Consider the following 21455-nt stretch of genomic DNA (forward strand, 5'->3'; position numbering starts at 1 on the left):
GTTTGAGCAAAAATTCACCAGCTTGGACCCAAGGTCACTGGCTCAAGCAAGGGGTAACTCTGCTGAAGGCCCACGGTCAAGGCACATATGAGAAAGCACTAAGGTGTCGCAATGCACAACAAAAAACTAATGATTGATGCTTCTCATCTCTCCGTTCCTGTCTGTCTGTCCCTCTGTCCCTGTCTATCCCTCACTCTGACGCTCTCTCTGTCTCTGTAAAAAAAGGAAAAAAAAATCCTAGCTCTAAAAATTCTCTCTTTCTTCTCTCTCTCTTTCTCCTCTTTCTTCTCTCCTCTCTCTGCCCCTCACTGGCCTAGCCTTCCCCCTGGATCATCAGCAGCCCCTGAGGCAGCAGAGGACAGTAGCCCAGATCTGACTAGTGGTCACAGGTCTGGACCTCTGGCAGGCTAAAGATAACACCAGAGGCAGATTTAATGGCAGGTGCACTGGGTGCACCCCTGGGCCCCGACTTCTGAAGGGCCCCGCAAAACCCCAACTTTACGCTTTTTCCTAATGACACCACGTTTGGTTTCATACATGCACTTTTAACATTAATAGTACATAATATTTTTTACTTATTTAAAAATATAGTTAAAATATATTTTATAGTTATTTTTCTTGTCTCTTTTTTTTTAAGGGGCCCAATATTTTCTTCTGTGCCCGGGGCCTCACCAACCTTAATCTGTCTCTGGATAATACCCTGACTTAAGTTATGTTTGAGTTCTTGAGCCCCAAGGTAGAATGACCCTTGGCTATTTCCCTATGAGACCTGACAGAGGTCACAGAACAGACCTCAGAGCTGTCCTCAAGACCTGAAGAAATGATTCATTACCCTCATGTTCACCCAGTCAGCTCTCAGCTAAGCCACAAACTGTTGTGGACCATAAATGGCAAAAAGCCATTGTAGATTCAAGGCTTAGCAAAAGGCTAAGTTCACCCCTCACCATCTCCATATTGGCTATGATGCTGAGTATTTGCAACTTCACTTGCTTCCTTAGGTTGCTGGAAGCAATTTACATCCTCTTCCTCTCACTCTTTGTTTGTTTTCAGATGTTGGTAGATTTCACTAATGTATCCTGTTTTTGCCTTGAAAGAGTTCCTGTCTTAGCCTTGGATGTGCAACTTTGTATCAAGGTCCTTGATTTGCATATGGCTATATAATGAAGCAAACTGGGGCTATGGGGCACTTGGATACTGCCAGGCATTTTGAAGAGTCCTCCTGGCCCCATCGTTTTTGTTTTGATAAGTGTGTTTCCTTAATTCTGCACTGTTATTAGGAGCCGTGCTGGTCCACGGCAACAAACTCCCTAACCAAGGTGTTCTGTGACCCTACCCTGTAGAGTCTGTAACCTGCACACCACCGGAGAGTTCAGGCATTTGAACATTAGCTTCCCATTCTCCTGGATGGTGCCATTCATCAATAAAATAACCAATATTTCTCCACTGCAATTCTTGGTGTCTAGTGTTTGGCATTGTTAGCACCAGGTAGATGAACTCTTCTTCTTCTTTTTCTTTTTTTTACAAGACAGAGAGAGTCAGAGAGAGGTATAGGGACAGACAAAAACAGAGAGAGATGAGAAGCATCAATCATTACTTTTTCGTTGCGACACCTTAGCTGTTCATTGATTGCTTTCTCATATGTGCCTTGACCGGGGGGCTACAGCAGACTGAGTAACCCCTTGCTCGAGCCAGCGACCTTGGGTCCAAGCTGGTGAGCTTTTGCTCAAACCAGATGAGCCCGCGCTCAAGCTGGCGACCTCGAGGTCTTGAACCTGGGTCCTCTGCATCCCAGTCCGATGCTCCATAAACTATGCCACTGCCTGGTCAGGCTTCTTTTTTTATTTTTTATTTTTTATTTTTTTTCTGTATTTTTTCTGAAGCCGGAAACAGGGAGAGACAGTCAGACAGACTCCCGCATGCGCCCGACCGGGATCCACCCAGCACGCCCACCAGGGGGCAACGCTCTGCCCACCAGGGGGCGATGCTCTGCTCCTCCGGGGTGTCGCTCTGTTACGACCAGAGCCACTCTAGCGCCTGGGGCAGAGGCCAAGGAGCCATCCCCAGCGCCCGGGTCATCTTTGCTCCAGTGGAGCCTCGGCTGTGGGAGGGGAAGAGAGAGAGAGGAAGGAGGGGGGAGGGGTGGAGAAGCAGATGGGTGCTTCTCCTGTGTGCCCTGGCCGGGAATCGAACCCAGGACCTCTGCACGCCAGGCCGACGCTCTACCACTGAGCCAACCGGCCAGGGCCTCTTTTTTAATTCTTTATTTACTTTAGAGAAAGAGGAAGAGAGAAAGAAAGAAATATTTTTGTTCCACTTATTTATGTATTCATTGGTTAATTCCTATATGTGCCCTGCATGGGAATCAAACCTACAACCCTGGCATATCAGATTGATGTTCTAACCAACTGAGCTATCTGGCCAGGGCAGATGAACTCTTTCTGTTCTGTAACAATATCAAGGTAGAATTTCTCTTAAAGCTTTATGAGCCAATCAACCCATGTAATACTGCAAAATATACATGGAGAACAATAACATTACATAATATATATGAGGCAAGATAGTTAGAAGCCAGGGAAGTTCCTTGGCAGGAGGAATGGGAAAACTGAGACAGAGAGCTGATTCAAACTGGCCTCATCCAGCACCCTGACTTCCCTGCCTCATTCTCCTTTGCACTAACACTCCTTAAGCATAAGTCCTCAGGACAATGAGGTCTGATTAGCATCAAATAATCTTAGGAACAAAGCCTTGGGTCTGCTGACCACAGAGACAGAGTTTTGGTCAAACTAGAGATAACATCTAGGCCTTGATTGTATTTCCAGCTCCAGGTCCAGAAAAGCAGCAAAAAAACAGACAAAGTGACATCATGGCTGGCATTAGGACCAGATGCAGTGGCCAGTGACCCTCTATTGTAGTGCTGATCAATCAGTTGAGATTGTGGTCCTGACTTTATATACTTATATTGATGAATCAGCATATTAAAGGACACATCTGGTAAGCTGGTGAATACTCCATTGAGATGCTGCCCTGAGTCATCCCTTAAAATTCCTGCCTTTAGAAAACAAGAAAAACTCTTAAGATAAAGGAAACAGTACATGCTCTCTCTCTAGAGCAGTGATTTTCAACCTTTTTTGAGCCGCGGCACATTTTTTACATTTACAAAATCCTGGGCACACCACTTACCAAAATGACACTCTAACACAGTACATATTATACATATAGTTAATAATATAGTTTCTAAATGTATTTATACTCACTTAGTGTGAAACCTGGGCCTGTTTCGATGAACACAAAAGGGATATCCTGGCAGGAATGGTAGAAAGACACACACGAAGCTCTTCCTCAACAGTTCTCAGTCTCTCTCTGTTTTTAGTTTTTATCGTAGTCAAGCTTGAGAAGTTCAGCTCACATAAATAGATATGTGGTTGAAAACGGGAGCAATGTCAAAATAGCTTTGTTGGCCAGAATGGGGGACTCCTTGGCAACAGATAACCAAAAACTGTCCAAAGGAAGATCAGCAAACTTTAGCTTTAAAGTTAGATAACATTGTGATGCATTGTATATCACCCTCTGCGGGAGCTTCTTTTAAAAAGAAAAAGGTCAAATATCTATATACACCATCAGGATAGACATAACCAGCTGAGGCTGAGGCTTCATCTAGTGGTGGCAACATTTACCTCCAGTCCTGACCAGGATTAGAAATCGGGACCACGGGGAGGAGTAACAGCTTCAACTACTAGCCGTGGCCACACAATGACAGGTGCGTGGCAGCCCGAGCAGGGACCTTCCTGGGTGTGGATGAGAGGTGGCCTACTATTGGTTCATCACTAGTGGTCGGGATGAATCCTAGAAGGTGATTGGTCAGTGAGCATTCCCTGTGCCTCCATTCTTCCTGTCGCTGATAGCTGGAGGGATTGTGAGGGGAATGTTTATGTTCGGATGGAGGCGGCTGGCGGCAGGCCGGATAAATATCCTCCGTGGGCCGTATCCGGCACGCGGGCCGTAGTTTGGGGACCCATGTTTAATTTCCCCATGGCACACCTGACCATGTCTCACAGCACACTAGTGTCCCGCGGCACACTGGTTGAAAAACACTATGCCTTCTTTCTTCAGGCGTGCATCTTCACTTTCTTTCCCCTAAGTTCTAAGGATCCTCATGAGGCTTGCAACCAGGGAAGCACTGAGCAGTGGCAGCTAATCTTGGGCTAACCCCCTGGAGAGAGATCTGTCTCTAAAAGCCCCCTTTTTCCTCTGTAACTGGTTGCCTAACTCCATGTAGCCCATTTGGCTTACTACTTTTGCCTCTGTGACTTTCTTTCTAAAAGGCGAATGCTTTTCTCTGAGCAGCCTATTTGCTCTGAATTCTTTGTCCAACTCAAGAACCAAGAGCCAGTATAGCTGTGAACACATATATCACAGTCAAATGTTCCCAGTTATGAGAGTAGCAGCCTTTCTTTTTTGTTTGTTTTAGAACTGAAATGTCAGCAGAACATAATGTATTTATTCAAGGTGTTGTTTAAGTTGCTTTTCTTTGATCTGGCCATGGGTGAGTTATTATGTGTTGTATTCTAATGTCAAAACCAACTTGTGTTAAATGAGCAGGATATTGGTTGCAGCATGCTTTTTGAATGTGTTTTTTGTCAATGTATTATTTGAAAGGGGGATTATTTTAAAAAGTAAAACATAGCAAAACAAAACATTTACCTGTAAAAATCCCAAATTTCTTTCTTTTTTTTTAAATTTTTAAATGAGAGAAGGGGAGGCAGAGAGACAGAATCCCACATGTGCCCTGACCAGGATCCATCCAACAAGCTCACTAGGGGACAATGCTCTGCCCATCTGAGGTGTTGCTCCATTGCTCTGTTGCTCAGCAACTGAGCTTTTCTTAGTGCCTGAGGCGGAGGCCATGGAGCCATCCTCAGCCAACTCGCTTGAGCCAATCAAGCCATGGTTCTGGGTGGGGAAGAGAGGTGGAGAAGCAGATGGATGCTTCTCCTGACCAGGAATCACATGCCAGGCTAACACTATACTACTAAGCAAACTAGCCAGGGCCCCAAATACCTAAATAGAATGAGCTATGTTTAAGACTATTATTAAGATCATTGGTTAATCTTTACTTCCAATTTAATAGCATTACAAACACCTAAAAGGCTCTATTTATTTTATTTTTATTGAGTAATAAAGTCCTGTTAGCCTAAAAATAAAAAGCCCAAGTAAGAGGCAACAAGCATTTGAAATCCAAAAGAAGAGTTATTTCAGAAGCACTGATGAAGACAGGAACCGAAATAGTATTCTGATTAATGGGTGAAGGCCAGGAGTATTTATGAGGCAAGTAAGGGCAACATTTACATAAATAGAAGGAAGGAATTTTTATAGTTGCTAATAAGCTAACACAGTGATGCTATAAAGAAGTCTTTATTTTCAGTTTGTTTGCTATAACAAACTTTGCTTTCAGATACAGTGCTGCTTTAGACCCAGTCCTAAGGCTATTTTCCCCTGTTCTAATATTCCAAAGGTTTAAGGACTTAGCTGTGCGAGACAGTTCTTCTGGGATGGAAGCTCAAGCTCTATTTTAAAGTCACTCTGTTTAATATTATTTTTCCACAATCCTTTGCAACAAAAAATGAAAGCAGTCCTGCATCCAGGGAAGTTTGGGATAAGCAAGTGCCACGTTGTTGCTGAGCGAGAGCCATATTTTCAGTCAGGGTCAGTAGTGGGGACCCTGGCATCAGAAAGAAACTGGGATCAGAAACAAAAAGACATTCTTTGGAGTCAGATCTTTCTGTTGACATCACTGCAATTTTTGAAGAGGATTTTCTAAGCATTAGATGCCAGTGAATCACCAAGCACTAATGAGCAACAACGGTATGTGTGGCCTTCTTCAAACAGACTGGGGTACTCTTACCTTCCACTTTTCACTGCTCACGGCTATGGCACTGCCCTCTCCTCCTCCACTTATCAGCTGGGACTGAAATAGCTAGAGGCTCCCAAGGCCACAGTGTTGACCACTCTGTGAATAAAGGCCCAAACGCTGAAGAGCCTTGACAAAAACTGAGTGTGGATGAGATGCAGCATTCTCTTGATACATCCTTGCTTGTCTTTTTCTCTGTTGAGCAGTTGGGTCCCAGAAAGAGTGACACTCTTGATCAGGAAATTAGTACCAAAGGTATATTGAATGACTGAACAATAGGAATGAGGAAGAAGAGACAAAAAACACTGAAAATCCAAAAAACTACAAATCATTACTAAAAAAAAAAGATTGAAAAACACAGTGAGGCCCTGGCCAGTTGGCTCAGCAGATAGAGCATCAGCCTGGCAGGTGGACGTTGCAGGTTTGATTCCCAATCACAGCACACAAGAGAAGTGACCATCTTCTTCTCTCCCCCCACTGTCCCCCCCCCCCTCTTCCCCTCTCACAGCCAGTGGCTTGGGTGATCCGAGCATAGGCCTGAGGCGCTAAGTATAGCTCAGTTGATTTAAAAATCAGCCCTAGATGGGGATTGCCAGGTGGATCCTAGTTGAGGTGCATGCGAGAGTCTCTTTGTCTCCCCTCCTCTCACTTAAACAAACAAACAAACAAACAAAACTATAACGAGATACCACCTCATACCTGTTACAATGGGTATTATCTACAAGGTAATGCAGTGCTGGAGCAGCTGTGGAGAAAAAGGAAGCTCATTCACTGCTGGTGGGAATGTAAACTGGTAGTCACTATGTAAAATAGTATGGCAGTTCCTCAAAATATTAAGACTAGAGTTACCACATGACCAAGCAACACCTCTTCTGGGTTTCTACCCCCAAAATTTGAAAACATTTATATATATCTCTATGCTCATTATAACATTATTCATAGTGGCCAAGACATGGAGACATCCAAAGGGTTCTTTGATAGAGGATTGAATAAAGAAGATATGTCCATATACTATGGAATACTACTTAGCCATAAGAAAAGATGAAATACTGCCATTTGTGACAATATGGATAGACCTTAAAAATATTGTGCTAAATGAAATGTCAGTCAGAAAAAGCTAAGAACCATATGATTTCACTTAAATGTGGGAGAACTGAAACTCATACACACAGACAACAGTATGGTGGTTACTGGAGGGAAGGGTTTGAGGGGTAATAAAAGGTAAAGGAAGCCAAATCTAAGGTAACAGAATATGATTTGACTTTCGGTGGTGGGCACACAATGCAACATACAGATCATGTAATATAGAAATGTACACTTGTGGTTCTGGCTGGTTGGCTCAGTGGTAGAGCATCCACCCAGAATGTGAATGTTCCAGGTTCAATTCCTGGTCAGGGCACACAGAAGAAGCACCCATCTGCTTCTCCACTCCTCCCCCTCTCACCTCTCTCTCTGTCCTGTCTCTCTCCCTTCTCCTGCTGCAGCCATGGCTCAATTGGAGTGAGTTGGCCCCAGGCACTGAAGATGGCTCCATGGCCTTACCTCAGGTCACTAAGAAGAAGTAGGTTGCTGAGACATCGGGGCAAAGCCCCAGATGGGCAGAGCATTGCCCCTAGTAGTCTTGCTAGGTGGATCCCTGTCAAGGTGCATGAGGGAGTCTTTCTCTGCCTCCCCTCCTCTCACTGAATAATAATTAAAAAACATACACTTGAAACCTATATAATCTTCTTAACCAAGGTCATCCCAATAAATGTTATTAAAAAAAGAAAAACAAAAACCCACAGAAGAGCTCCGAATGGCAGTGAAATGATAATCTTTAAATCTTTTTAGGCCCTGGCCGGTTGGCTCAGCGGTAGAGCGTCGGCCTAGCGTGCGGAGGACCCGGGTTCGATTCCCAGCCAGGGCACACAGGAGAAGCGCCCATTTGCTTCTCCACCCCTCTGCCGCGCTTTCCCTCTCTGTCTCTCTCTTCCCCTCCCGCAGCCAAGGCTCCATTGGAGCAAAGATGGCCTGGGCGCTGGGGATGGCTCTGTGGCCTCTGCCCCAGGCGCTAGAATGGCTCTGGTTGCAACATGGCGACGCCCAGGATGGGCAGAGCATCGCCCCCTGGTGGGCAGAGCGTCGCCCCTGGTGGGCGTGCCGGGTGGATCCCGGTTGGGCGCATGCGGGAGTCTGTCTGACTGTCTCTCCCTGTTTCCAGCTTCAGAAAAATGAAAAAAAAAAAATCTTTTTAGACTTGTAGCTCTAGAGACTGGTTTGCAAGGGGTTTTTATTAAAGAATTCTAGCAAACTCCACCCCTCTGTAAATCAGTGGCTAAAAGGATAGGGGAAATGTCCTGAAAGTATTTCCAATGATGCCACATCAAACTGGTGTTTCATGTTTGGTTATAGATGACTAAAACCCCAGGCCTTTTTCACATGAACTGTGATCAGAGTATGTAGTTAGTTCTTCAGTTGTGTAGAACTGTTCTGCAGCTATATTATACTAGAAAGCCCAGCGTTCATACGAAATGACCACTGTTCTAGATATTATAAATTGTAATTAAAATGATTTGTGCAAAGGTGTCTGCTAATTCAAACTGAATTACCCAGGGCAGGCAGCAAGGACGCTCAATTAGTGGAACTACAATGTTTCCGTACTTGCAACATTGAGAAAATCCTTTCTTGCCACAGTCAAATTGATTAGTTTCTAACTTGAAGTTTAAGGACTGACAGTGTTCACATTTAATATTCATGTCACCAGAGGAATGCTCAAAATTAAAGTTTCTCCGTTTGAAACTGTTTTAATCCTTTTTGCATTTCGGTCAGCATTACTCTGTCATTTTTTTGCATTTCTCTCCTGCCTTTGTTCAAGGGACTCATTTTGTCGAGACAGGCTTTTTTGTCTTGCATCTGAGGCAAGCCTTGTTTCTCTATGCTCATCAGTCTCATTTTGCCAAGAAAGACACATTTGCTCTGCGACTGAAGTAAGCCTTGTCTTTCTCTGCTCAATGGTTTCTTTTTGTCGAGAAAGCCGTTTTTGTGCAGCTTTAGCTCCTTTTCTCTCCTCTTCAGTGCTGTATTTTCTAAGAGGCATTCTTAAAAGAAATTACGTTAAGACGTAGTTTTTATGTAAAACAGATGATTGCCAATGCAAACAAATGTTCACCTTCCCCCTGACCCGCTCAATTTGTGTTCAGCCGTGGCAACTTCACCCCATTGGCTAGTACAGTTACGCAAGCAACCAATAAGCTATCGGCGACAAACAGACACTTAAGCCGCATATAATAAAGATTACTGCAAATAGAAATAGCTGAACTTTTTCTCCACTTTTCATGTCTTTGTTTCCTCTTGTTGGATTGCATTGGCTAACACCTCCAACAGAGTGTTATCATATCACTTATTTAAAAACACCTGATTACTTTTGATTTTGACTGTTTTTCATCATAAGCCTTTTAGGATATTAAGTTATGAAAATGTGGAAAACATGTATTTAACAACTTTATGCTAAGAGAACTCTTTCTAGGAGGATGCTGAACCTAGATTACTACCCTAGAATTACTAGCCTAGAATTACATAATTTGGAAACAGTTCAATTTAAATTAAAGCCAGCCAGGATCATACACCTGTGCCTAGGTTTCCCTGTCAACTAAACCTATTTTTAGAAAAAGTGAATGAGGTTAGAAATAACTTCTTATGTAAGTATTAACAGCACAACTGATTAAGTAATTTACTCTGTTGGAGGTGTTAGCCAATGCAATCCAACAAGAGGAAACAAAGACATGAAAAGTGGAGAAAAAGTTCAGCTATTTCTATTTGCAGTAATATAATATAGCTGCAGAACTTAAAAGAATGGGAAAAAAAAAATCCCTAAAACAAATATAAAATTTAGCAAGGCATCAGGTTATAGAGTAATAACCTAATTTTCTCACATACAAACAAAAGTTAGAAACTATATTGGAAGAAAAATGTTTACTTATAACATCAACAGAAAGATAAAATAACTAAGAATGAAATAAATATGAAATGTGCAAATCTTATATAAAGAGAACTTTAAAAACACACCTTAAAAAAGAGGCTAGGACAATTCAATCAATATGCAAAGGTTGGTAGGGACATCTTATTACCAAACATTTGCTCTCTGCTCTCCTATCTACCCGCAAATTGCCTTCATCCCATTTGAAGTCCCAGGTCTCCATCCCATTCCTTAGCTCAGGATGGCTCAATTGCCTGACTGCCTGTTATGGAACAAGCTGGCGTTTGTTTTGCCCACTGCCCTTCAAGACAATTCACAGGAGACAAGGACAGAGAGCAGGTATAAGAATACCTTTAATTCAAATTGTCAGCAACCTGAGAAGGAGAGGGCTCAGGTCTGAAAAACAACTGCCTTCATGGCCTCGGGTGACTGGGCAGTTTATATATCTTTGGAGAGGTTAGTTTATTAGTGAGCATGTAGTCAGCCACATAGTAGCACACAGATGGTCGGGATTTGGTGAGCAGGAATGCCCTCCAGGATGTGAGCTTGAGGCAGGTCAGTGAGAGCCTTATAGATGTTAACCTTGCCTCCAAGGTACTGACTGAAATCTTGAATCCTTGGGAACCCATGAGCAAAACAACTCCCTATATTCCTTGGAAAGACATAGAGCAAAGATTATATTGTTCATGAGACAGGCTATTTATTCTTTTTTTCTTCTTCTTTTTGCAAGTGAGAGGAGAGGAGATAGATTCCGGCATGCTCCCCAGGATCCACCTAGCATCCCCAATCTGGGGCCAGTGTTCTGCCCACCTGCAGCCATGCTCACAACAAAGCTATTTTTAGTGTCTGAGGCTGAGGCTCCACTGAACCACCCTCAGCCTCTGGCTGTTTGGGGCGGATGTGCTTCATCAATGAAGCCATGGCTGGGAAAGATGGAGAGAGAGAGAGAGAGAGAGAGAGAGAGAGAGAGAGAGAGAAATGGAGAGGGAGAGAAGTGGAGAAGCAGGTGGTCGTTTCTCCTGTGTGCCCTGGCGAGGAATCAAACCGGAACATCGTTAGGCCCTGCGATGCTGCACCACTGAAGCAATCAACCGGCTAGGGCCCCGCAATTTATTCTTGCTAAAAATTACTATTGATCCCTTCAATCTCTTACACCTTTGGGCAGATTCTTCAGCTGACATATTGAACTGGCTTGACAGTTTACCAGGAGAAAACCAAATTTAATTTCGAACCATAGGAGCCCCAATGATATGAGACTTAAGGGCAAGCCAGGATTTCATTGCATTTGTATAATTTGTCAGTATCCTGGAGGCTAATTCACACCTGCCAGAAGAGTACTGGAGTCTTTGAATACATAGAGAATCGCTTGGGAACTGTTCGTTTTAAATTTATGTTCTGCACTGCCAAAACTCAGGTCTCTGTGCCAGGAGCCGGCACTTTTCTGGCCACGGAGGAAATAATTTACAAGTTTTAGAAAGCCACAATAACACGCTGGTGGGGCGGCGCACTGCCGCCTACCCGATTGAAAATCTCGGGAGTCAGGCCTCCGTTTGTTTAGACTCTGGTGGCTCTGGGGGCGAGGTTACTGCAACTAGGACCAGAAAGGACGCACCGCCCTCTCCGTACCGGGAGTGTGTCCTGAGCCAGCGGATCCGCCCTGCTCCGGCTCCGGGGTTGCGGTGGAAGCGCACCTGCGTACATCTGGTCACCCCGCGACCCCGCCCGCTCCCGGCCCCGCCCGCCTCCGGCCCCGCCCGCCTCCGGCCCCGCCGCTATTTGAGGCCCCGAGTGGCTCCGCCGGCCCCAGTTACTGCTCCGCTGCCCTAGTCGCTCCGCCGAGGCCCTGGGGTACGTGTCTGGGGTGGGACGCGCGGGGGTCTGGCGGGCGAGGGCATGCGGGAGGGGCAGCCGGGTCCGGGGCTGTCCGGGATGGGCAGTGCGGGAGGGCTCCCGCCTCGGGTCCCCTTTCCCACAGCAGCGCAGCGGTGCCCAGTGACCCCGCCTGGTGAGCGGGGCTTGGCCGCCGGCCAGGCCTGTGACGCCTAGCAGCGTTCGGACTGAGACGCGCAGCCCCGCGCCCGCAGGGCAGGCGGCCGGAGGTATGGGGGCGGCGCCGAGCCGCCCACACTGCTGCGCCCGGCCCCCCGGCCACAGGTGACGCCCGCCCCCCGTGGGCGCCGGTTACCCAGCCTGTTCTCGGCCACAGGTGACCTCGCCGACCCCGTGGCTTGGAGGCCACGGGAGCGCGCGGCCGGGCGCCGGTCGTTGGGAACCGGGGTGGGGGCGGTGGGAGGATGGGGTGTGAGTGGGAGGGAGGTTGGGTTAAGAGTTGGGGGAGGAATGGGTAGAAACCTAAGGGTCCATGCCAAGGGTGCCGGCTCTGGGCTTCCAGGCTACTGGTCTTGCCCACCGGGTTTGGCTTGCGCTTGGGAAGGAACTTGGGAAAAACAGCACTGTCGAGGTGACTCAGGCCTGCGTAGTAGATAAAAGTGAGAACCATTCCAGATCTTGTTACTTCCCATTTAAAATTTTTTTTTAAAGTTAAACTTACTGTTTGCAAAATATTACTAGATTAGTGAATTGTCGGAGACTTTCAGAGGTATAGATGTAACTTTATTGGCCAGTTTCACCTGCGCAGCGGCGAATTCCCTGGTATCCAGAGACACTGTACTCAGTAGGAGCTGTAAATGGGAATCGCGCCTGGCGCTTACAGCTAGTTCCTTATATATATCCTAAGTAAGCAAGCATAATACAGAAGCAAAAGTAGCGGTTACCTATTCGCTAAGGGAATTGCACACAGCATAGCAACAGGGGCTGGGTCTAGCTCATTGGCGAACTTCAAACATAAACTTCTGATAAGGGTCTCTAACCAATGGAATGCAAACTTGTCTTCCTTTGTTCTTAGCCTTACAGGGTCCCTTATCCTTACCTCCCTGTCTCTGCGTCTACACTCTGGCAATCCCAGCACACTTTCCTGAATCTAACAATTTGATCTTTTCTTGATCCTTACAATTTGGTGTCTTAAGGACTGAGAAGACGTGGAAACACTTACTGGCACTTGCGGATTGTGGTGCTAGGTGTAACTGGCACTTAAGCTACTTTTTCCTCCTTCTCTTCCGCTCCAAGCTCAGTTTCGGAAATGAGAGGTCTAGAAAAGCAAATTCAAATGCTGCCGGGAATACGCAGAGGCTAGGGCAGCTGGGTCAGTGCTGGGCCCCAGTTGTACCTGAAGGTAGGGATACGAGTTTAGGCTGCTTGCTTCCTCCGCTGTGTGTTTGATGTGAAATGGACTCAAGTCTTACGGTGTTGTATTGCTGGGGTCATGTAATGTGTACCGTGATAACATGAATGACCGCTGTTATCTGTATTATGGGGTGTGTCCCAGTATTTCATGATCACTGAGTAATTACATCCTTCACTTTGTGCCAACACAGAGAGAAAGGGTGAAATTGTAGTCATACGTGGGGTCAGATGACTTAAGTATTTAAATTTATATGAGGCCAATTCCCATCCAAGGCATTTCATTACAATTCAGCATATTAAGAGTTAACTTTGGCCAGTAACAGTAGAGTGCTGTTAGAATGAGTGGAATCACCATTCTCATCTGTTTATATCAGCGATTTTCAACTGGTGTGCCACAAAAAATTTTAAAACATGTAATACTTGACTGTTTAACAAGGGGCACTGACCGCTTTTTTCTTTGAATGTCAAAAAAGTGGCAACAGCAAACAGAACAACAGCCATTCATGTGAATGATCTGTCTTGAATCATAAATATATAGGTTGTATAATAGAGTTTTTCATCTTACTGGTCACTTGGCAAAATAAGATTGTGTTTGATTGGGTAATTCTTGGTACCAGAAATCCCTATATACAAGTATAGGCACCTGATTTTTTAAAAAGTCACTTTGGAGGAAAAAGTGTAGGTAATTACTGTTATTTTTTTGGTCAGATTGGCAATAAATATATTTTTGTTGTACTTAGAATTTTGGTAATTAGTTTATGTGTGCCATAAGATGCAAGATGTTGAAAATTGCAGGTTTATACTAAAAACACCCTCTATCACACCAGCGTATGTTGTATGACGTGGGGAAGATCACATACCTTACATTCCCATGTTTTTGGACCTGAGGGTATGCCTAGATATCAGAGGAAAGAAGAATTTATTTTCTTGGGTATAATTTACCCACCATTTATGGACTACCTACTCTGTGCCAGCCATTAACTTATTTAATGTTCATAGTAAACCTATAAAGTAGAATCATACCCTGTTAAAACATTAGGTGACTGCTGCTCAGAGAAGTTAAGCAAGTGTGTGCACACACAGTGCCAGAAAACAAAGGTAGGGACAAAGCAGGAACCCCAGTCTCCATTAAACCAATCTTGAAATGGTTCAATTTTGTGGGAAATTAAGACATCGTTAATCCAGAAGGCAAGAGGCACAATTAGTGGCACCTTAAAAAAGTTTTATTTAAGACTTAATCAATTGACTAAAATCAGTTATGAATATTAACTGCTCAAAGTCATTAGTAGTGCTATAGGGGAAAAATGGTACTAGGAGAGATTTGTTAGACTTATATATACATACATACACACATGCACACATGCATATATAAAATTGTTCACTAATTAAACCTTCATACCCAGTTTTTATGCTTGTGAATAAATTTTTTTTTAAGGCTCTTTATGTGAGGCCAATGAATAGACTTGGATTTCTTCCCTTAGTTGATTTTTTGATGCTAAAGTGATGCTCCCTTTCTTTAACTGGGTTTTTTATATCTGAATTCCTATAGGCAGGAAAGGGGAAAGGTGAAACATTCTTTCTGAGTTGTTTCTTAATAACCAGCTTAAAATCAATATGCCAAAAGGCATATTTTTGGGGTGGCAAAACTTTGGTTCCTCTCAATAGCATGATGTATTACAGGGGCCTCAAACTCCCGGCCCGCCGATCAATTTTGTGCGGCCCGCAGACTAATCCATGAAGTTCAAAATATTTTGGATAAAATTAAGTAAGCCTAGGGGCCTACTTGTATTTTTCATTTCTCTAGCATCCTAGCTAGATATTAGCTTAGTTAACAGCAGTTGTGATGCGAACTACAGTTTCTGGTCGTTTTGTGACACTGAGTAAACTGCATGTACGATTGTGCTTATTGTACTGATTTTTTTTTGTTTTCAACTGCAGTGAGAAAAGTGTTGCGTAACAGTTGCCTTTGTAGACCTAGTGCGGCCCGTTGAACGGCTGTGATCTTGCTCTGCGGCCCACATGCTGAGTTGAGTTTGAGACCCCTGATGTATTAGGTAATGTGAGAAAGGCAACCTCTGTCCAGCTTTGTCACTGGGGTGGTCCAAAAACAGCACCAAAACTCATACATTCCTCAGGGTTTCAGGTCTTGTACTTTCAACTCCTCTGTGAAAAGAAACTTGGAGAGAGGCTGGTACCTTGTGTCTTTGGGCTGGACAAAAATTCAAAATGAGTGTGTAAGACCTTGCTGTTGCTGTAATGCAAGGATGTTTGAGATCAACATCTTGAGATTAATTTAAAGAGAACCTCCACCATGCCAGTGTCAAATTATGACAATTTGAGAACCAAGGAGAAAATAAACATCAGCTAATTGAAATATATTATTTGTAAAAAGCCATGAGCCTATCAATAAATTCAGATGAGGCAAACAAGATATGCTTTAAAAAGGCACAAAAGGCCTGACTGGTGATGGCGCAGTAGATAAATTGTCTACCCAGAACGCTGAGGTCACTGGTTCAAAACCCTGAGGTTGCTGGCTCTGAGCGTGGGCTCGTCAGCACAAGGTTGTTGGCTTGAGTAGGGGATTGTCCACACTATTCCAAAGGGTACTGGCTTGAACAAGGGGACACTGGTGGGGCCCCAGTCAAGACACCCATGAGAAGTAATTAATGTATAACTAAGGTGAAAGCAATTACAAGTTGATGCTTCTCACTCTCTCTTCTCCATCTCTTGAAAGCACTCAATGCACAACTAAAGTGAAAGCAGCTATGAGTTGATGCTTTTCACCCTCTTTCCCTCTTGCCTCTCTCATGCTCTCTCAAAGAGAAAAAAAAAAAGGCACAAAAGAATTTCACTAATGTAAAAAGTTTGGTTATTCTAGTTTCCTGAGCTAACAATTACAGTCATTATACAAACTATCCTAAAGCCCTAAAAATTAAACTGAAAGAGTTATAGCCGAATTATAAGGTCTACCGGAAAGTTCTGTTCGTTTCTATCACAAGTTTTGACACGTAAGCACATGTTTATTTGGCGCATGTGTGCCTCTCTATTTTTATCACTTAATGTATACATACTGACGTAGCAAATTAACTAAAAGTTGATTCACGTTAGTCTTATGTGTGAAGTGATAGTGTACCCATGGCTACTGATAAAGTTAATTTACGCCACTGTAATTTTTACAAATTTCAATAAGAAAGAAATGCTACAGAAGCATGTCTGTCGCATCCACCATATTCCCCGGACTTAGCACCCTCCAACTATCACTTGTTTTTGTCCTTAAAAAATTTTTTTGAAGGGCAAAAAATTCAAAAATGAAGAAGATATCAAACAAGCACTGGTTCAATTTTTCGCATCAAAAGATAAAACATTTTTTTAAAAAATGGGATATACAGCCTGACCAGGTGTTGGCGCAGTGGATAGAGCATCGGACTGGGATGCAGAAGGACCCAGGTTCGAGACCCCGAGGTCGCCAGCTTGAGCGCGGGCTCATCTGGCTTGAGCAAACAGCTCACCAGCTTGGACCCAAGGTTGCTGGCTCCAGCAGGGGGTTACTCGGTCTGCTGAAGGCCCATGGTCAAGGCACATGTGAGAAAGCAATCAATGAACAACTAAGTCGCAACGCACAACGAGAAACTGATGATTGATGCTTCTCATCTCTCTCCGTTCCTGTCTGTCTGTCCCTGTCTATTTCTGCCTCTGTAAAAAAAAAAAAAAAAAAAAAAAAAGGGGGGATATACAAATTGCCCTCACACTGGCAAGAAATCATTAATAATAATGGCATTTGTATTATTTAATAAAGTTTATTGACAGTAAGAAAAATTTGTATTTTGTTTTATTCTAAAAATGGACAGAACTTTCCAGTAGACCTTATATATAACCACGTTATACACACCAACAGAGGAAAGCTCAAATAGTACTTCATTTTTAGGAAAGACACCACATTACAAGATACTGAATTTTTTTTCTTTTGCTTATTGATTTTTAGAGGGAGGAAAGGTGAGAGAGGGAGAGAGAACCAGGAACAATGATCTGTTCCTATACATGCCCTGACCGGGGATCAAACTGGCAATCTTTGTGCTTCAGGACGATACTCTTAACCAACCAGACAATCTGGCCAGGGCAACACTGCAACTTAGTGTTTGGTGGAGACCTTGTAAAATCTTCAAGGAGGAGGAATTGGAAACTCAAAACTTCCCTAATCTACTAGAATGCCCTTGGCTATCAATGAGTGCTGGGCCCCTGAAGCAGCTGGGACAGTGCAATGATCCCCAAATAAGCATTACTATCACCTAAGGACAGTGGTTCTCAAAGTGTGCTCCAGGGAGCACTGGTGCACCCTGGCCTAGAAGATTTCCAGGTGCGCCCTATGGTATTCCAGAGAAATAGGTGCCTGTTGGGGACCAAAAAACCAACAGGGTTTTTGGAGTTTAGATTTTGGGGGCACAGAGGTGTGGAGAATTGGCTGTAAGCTGACAGTCTGCCCAACCCCCACCTCACTTGCCTGATTAGGTTGCAAAAGGCTGTTAAGCTGTGGTGCTGGATTGTTTACACTGCCCCCATGTTCCCCAGAAAGACTGGAGGCAAGTTTCTTCTATCCTTTGTTTGGTGTAAAGTTAAGATGATATATGTATGGTGGGGGTTTTCTGCACTCAACACAATTAAGAGTAAAAAGAGAGGAATTCTTTAATGTATTGATGAGGAAATGAGAGTTTGCCTTTCAAATATATGACCAAACATTGAAGAAATCGCTAGGACATATCAGGCTCATGTTTCTTATAAACACAAGAATGAAAAAACTTAACACATTTGCACAGGGACCTGCTGAATTTACTAAATCTTACTAAGAATGTATCTATATATATATAAAATAACTTTTTGTCTTTTTTTATTTTTTAACCCCTTTTTTACGAATTCTAAAAAGCATAACTCAAAAAATGTAACATAAAAATGTTTTTTAATGTCAGAATAAATTAAATTTTATAGTATTTCTTTTGTTTATATTACCATAAAAGCACACTTGGACTTTATATTTTTTCTTTAGTATTTGACTTAATTATTATAACATATTTCTCAGAAATTAATATTTGACTTAATTATTATAACATATATTCTCAGAAATTTGTATATAGTGCGCCTACAAGTATTTGTAGGATTTTAAATGTGCTCCAGACTTCAAAAAGTTTGAGAAGCACTGCCTTAGAATATGAAGGTATATTGTGTGCCTTATCTGTAAGGAGTATGCTTTATTTGAGAAAAAAAAATTTCACCAGACAATTGACCATTAACTAAAATAAAATATTTTAGTAAGGAATGTCATTTCCTGTTTATGAAAATTGTTCTTTGTGAATAAAAACCCCTTGGTTCACTTTGGGAGTTCAAAAGGGAGCTAGTAGACTATTCCTTATAGCTGAGCATGTGAAAAAAAATACTGAGAGAGTTTGACTAACAACATCTGAGGAAGTGTCACCATAGGTGGCTAGAAAACTAGAGAAAAGGGGTTGGGAGAAGCAATATTAACATAAGGAAAATGAATGTTAAGTGAAAGAGAGGAAATGCATTCTGAGTTACAAAGAAAACCATGGATGGGGGATGGGCAGGGCCAGTGGCTAAGAGTTACCCAGTTCTCCTTTGCAGTATCTCTTTTGGCACTGATCCTTAAACCAAGTGAATATATATTAATTTCATAAAAAGAAAAATCAACCAACCTCCCCAAAAGAATTAGGAGTGTTGTAGAAGATGTGAAAATGCAGAAACATAAAAAAAACATGAAAATTTACTCATAACCAAGAAACATTTGGTAGACATTATTTCCTTCCATTCTGTCATAAATTTTTACATGTACTTTTCTTCCTAATTTAATTTACATTGAAATTATTTTTATGGTTTCTTTTACATTTTAAATTGATTTGATATTAATATGTTAAACGTTAATATCTCCATTAACATCCTGTCATGAATGTGACGAAATCTAAATGGTTTTCTGTTTTGTGGCATTTCCGAGATTTTTTTTTCTGTAGTTTATGAAGTACTTAATACAGTGGTCCCTCGTCTATCGTGGGAGTTAGGTTACAGAACCTCCCACGATAGGCAAAAATCTGCGAAGTAGAGACCTTGTATTTTATTATTTATATTTTAAGGCTACGATCGCTGACCCAGTCAGTGCCCCAGATGCAGAACGCAGTGCTCTGGTTGGTCGCCTCCCGTCCATCAGCCAATAGTGTGCCGTGTACAATCTCACCTGGGCAAACTAGCTCAAGTGGAAGCGGCTACAGCTGCATTTTCCATCCCTCTGAGTCTTGGTCTACTCATCTGCTGTACACTACGTATTTTATTTTGATTTAATATCCTTTTAATATGCTTTAATTAAGATACTTATATTTTTTATATTGTTTTCAATTTTTTAGGCTAGAAAATGCTTATTTTACTGACAAAAAATTAAAATAATATATAAAAATACCTATATACTGCAAAATATAGCGAAAAATCTGCCATACAAAATTAGATATATACAGTTTTAAAATCAGCGATACAGTGAGACTACAAAAAGTGAACTGCTATATGGCAAGAGATGACTAGTTGTTTTTGTGCTTAGTATTGTTGCCAGTGAAAATGGGTTCTTGTTATGTCTGGAGAAAAGGCATTTCAAAGAGCACACGTGTGGGAGAAGTTTAAGCACAGTGGCAAGACCTATTGGGGTGAAGGGAAATAAGAGGCCCTCAGGGATATAGAGGGTGGACCGGCTCTAGTAGCAACTGCTTGGAGATTCCTGATAATCCACCATATATTTTCTTGGTTTTGGGGAATGAGTAGGCTTGCTTTCAGACAACCCAAGCTAATTCCTGAGTTTTTCTGGGCTTGTGTGGGATCTCCCCTCAACTAATCCCCTCTCCTGGATCCTGGATCTTTTGGGGTTCTACACCCTTATTAAATCCAATCCTTAACCTAGGTTTCCCCAAGATATACTCCACCCCCTTACATCACTGTTTTGGCTCCGACTGCACATGCCCCAGAGTTTTGCATCATCTGGTTTGTACTAGTCATGTGTTTACCTACCCCTGCATCATATTACATAGCTTCTACTGTGCTTGTGCCTAGCAAGGGAATTTCCCCTGCCTTTTTTTTTTCTTTTGTATTTTTCTGAAGCTGGAAACGGGGAGGCAGTCAGACAGACTCCTGCAGGCACCCGACCGGGATCCACTGGCACACCCACCAGGGGGCGATGCTCTGCCCATCCGGGGCGTTACTCTGTCGCGACCAGAACCACTCTAGCGCCTGGGGCAGAGGCCAAGGAGCCATCCCCAGCTCCCGGGCCATCCTTTGCTCCAGTGGAGCCTCAGCTGCGGGAGGGGAAGAGAGAGACAGAGAGGAAGGAGAGGGGGAGGGATGGAGAAGCAGATGGGCACTTCTCCTATGTGCCCTGGCTGGGAATCGAACCCGGCTCCCCCGCACGCCAGGCCAACGCTCTACCGCTGAGCCAACCGGCCAGGGCCCCCTGCCTTTTTTTACCCTTTAACTGGTAATCCTCCGTACTGGGCCAGTTACTCCCAGGAGAGGTCGAAAAGCTGCTCCCTACAGCAGTGAATAGGGGTATTAATCCTCTTTGCAAGGATTCCCCTATTCCCTGGGGTCTCTGAAGTTCTAACTTTCAGATTTAAGCCTAATGATGTGTAATTTCCAAACTCAGTCAGGCCCAGCCAGTCTGACTCCCTTGGACTCTTTTGTTAATTCCTAGCTGCCTACTCTAACAGTATTTTTTATCAGTACCTGAGTGTTACACCTTTAGTGAAATTCCCCATGGTGAAGTATTTTGTTCAGATGGTATAAATGTTTTCATAACATACTCTTCCTTTGCTTTTATTTTTTACATAATCCCAAATTATACTTGGGAAGTATTGGTATACCAATTTATAGCATCATTTGCACAGTATAAGAAGGAATACCTATTTTACTTTGTCAGTATTGGAACTTACAAAGCTCATGTTTTAAAAAGGTATCTTTAATTTGCTTTCCAACTCTCTCTGTCTCTCTGAGAAGGCTGTGTGCCATAGTGATTGAGAGTGAACTCCAGAGTTACATCGACCTGGTTTCTAACCCATGCTATGTGACTAGTAGTCCTGTGACTGCAGGGACAAGACACTTGAAGTATTAAGACTCAGTTCCTTTGTCCAATATCAGTTCTCATCCTGCCTCCTAGGGTTGTAAGGATCTTTTAGGGAAAGTGCTAACATAGGAACTAGTTCATAGGATATGCTCAGAAAAGTGTATTAATTATTATTTCTGAAATTGAAACACTTAAAAAAATAATTATTAGCTATTTTCCTTTAGTTTATCTTTTTTTTTTTAAATAAATTC

General features: G+C 43.0%; 1 protein-coding gene across 6 annotated transcripts in view; it reads left to right on the forward strand.

The window, feature by feature from the left end:
- LOC136330915 (serpin B6-like) overlaps positions 1-21455 on the forward strand; it is an 81341-nt gene that overhangs the window by 27409 nt on the left and 32477 nt on the right. The window contains exon 1 of one of the 6 annotated variants that reach the window (XM_066268515.1): positions 11565-11711. The exons of 2 other annotated variants lie outside the window; for them this stretch is intronic. Coding sequence is in view for 1 of the 4 variants with exons in the window: in XM_066268514.1 (XP_066124611.1) it covers positions 11965-12017 (53 nt within the window). In the remaining 3 variants the exon portion in view is untranslated. Of the gene's footprint in view, positions 1-11564; positions 11712-11868; positions 12018-12047; positions 12070-21455 lie in introns of those variants that run through there. 3 more of the 6 variants (XM_066268514.1, XM_066268520.1, XM_066268516.1) reach the window with 3 other exon arrangements.

The sequence above is a fragment of the Saccopteryx bilineata genome, chromosome 3 (assembly GCF_036850765.1).
Source record: "Saccopteryx bilineata isolate mSacBil1 chromosome 3, mSacBil1_pri_phased_curated, whole genome shotgun sequence".
NCBI lineage: Eukaryota > Metazoa > Chordata > Mammalia > Chiroptera > Emballonuridae > Saccopteryx > Saccopteryx bilineata.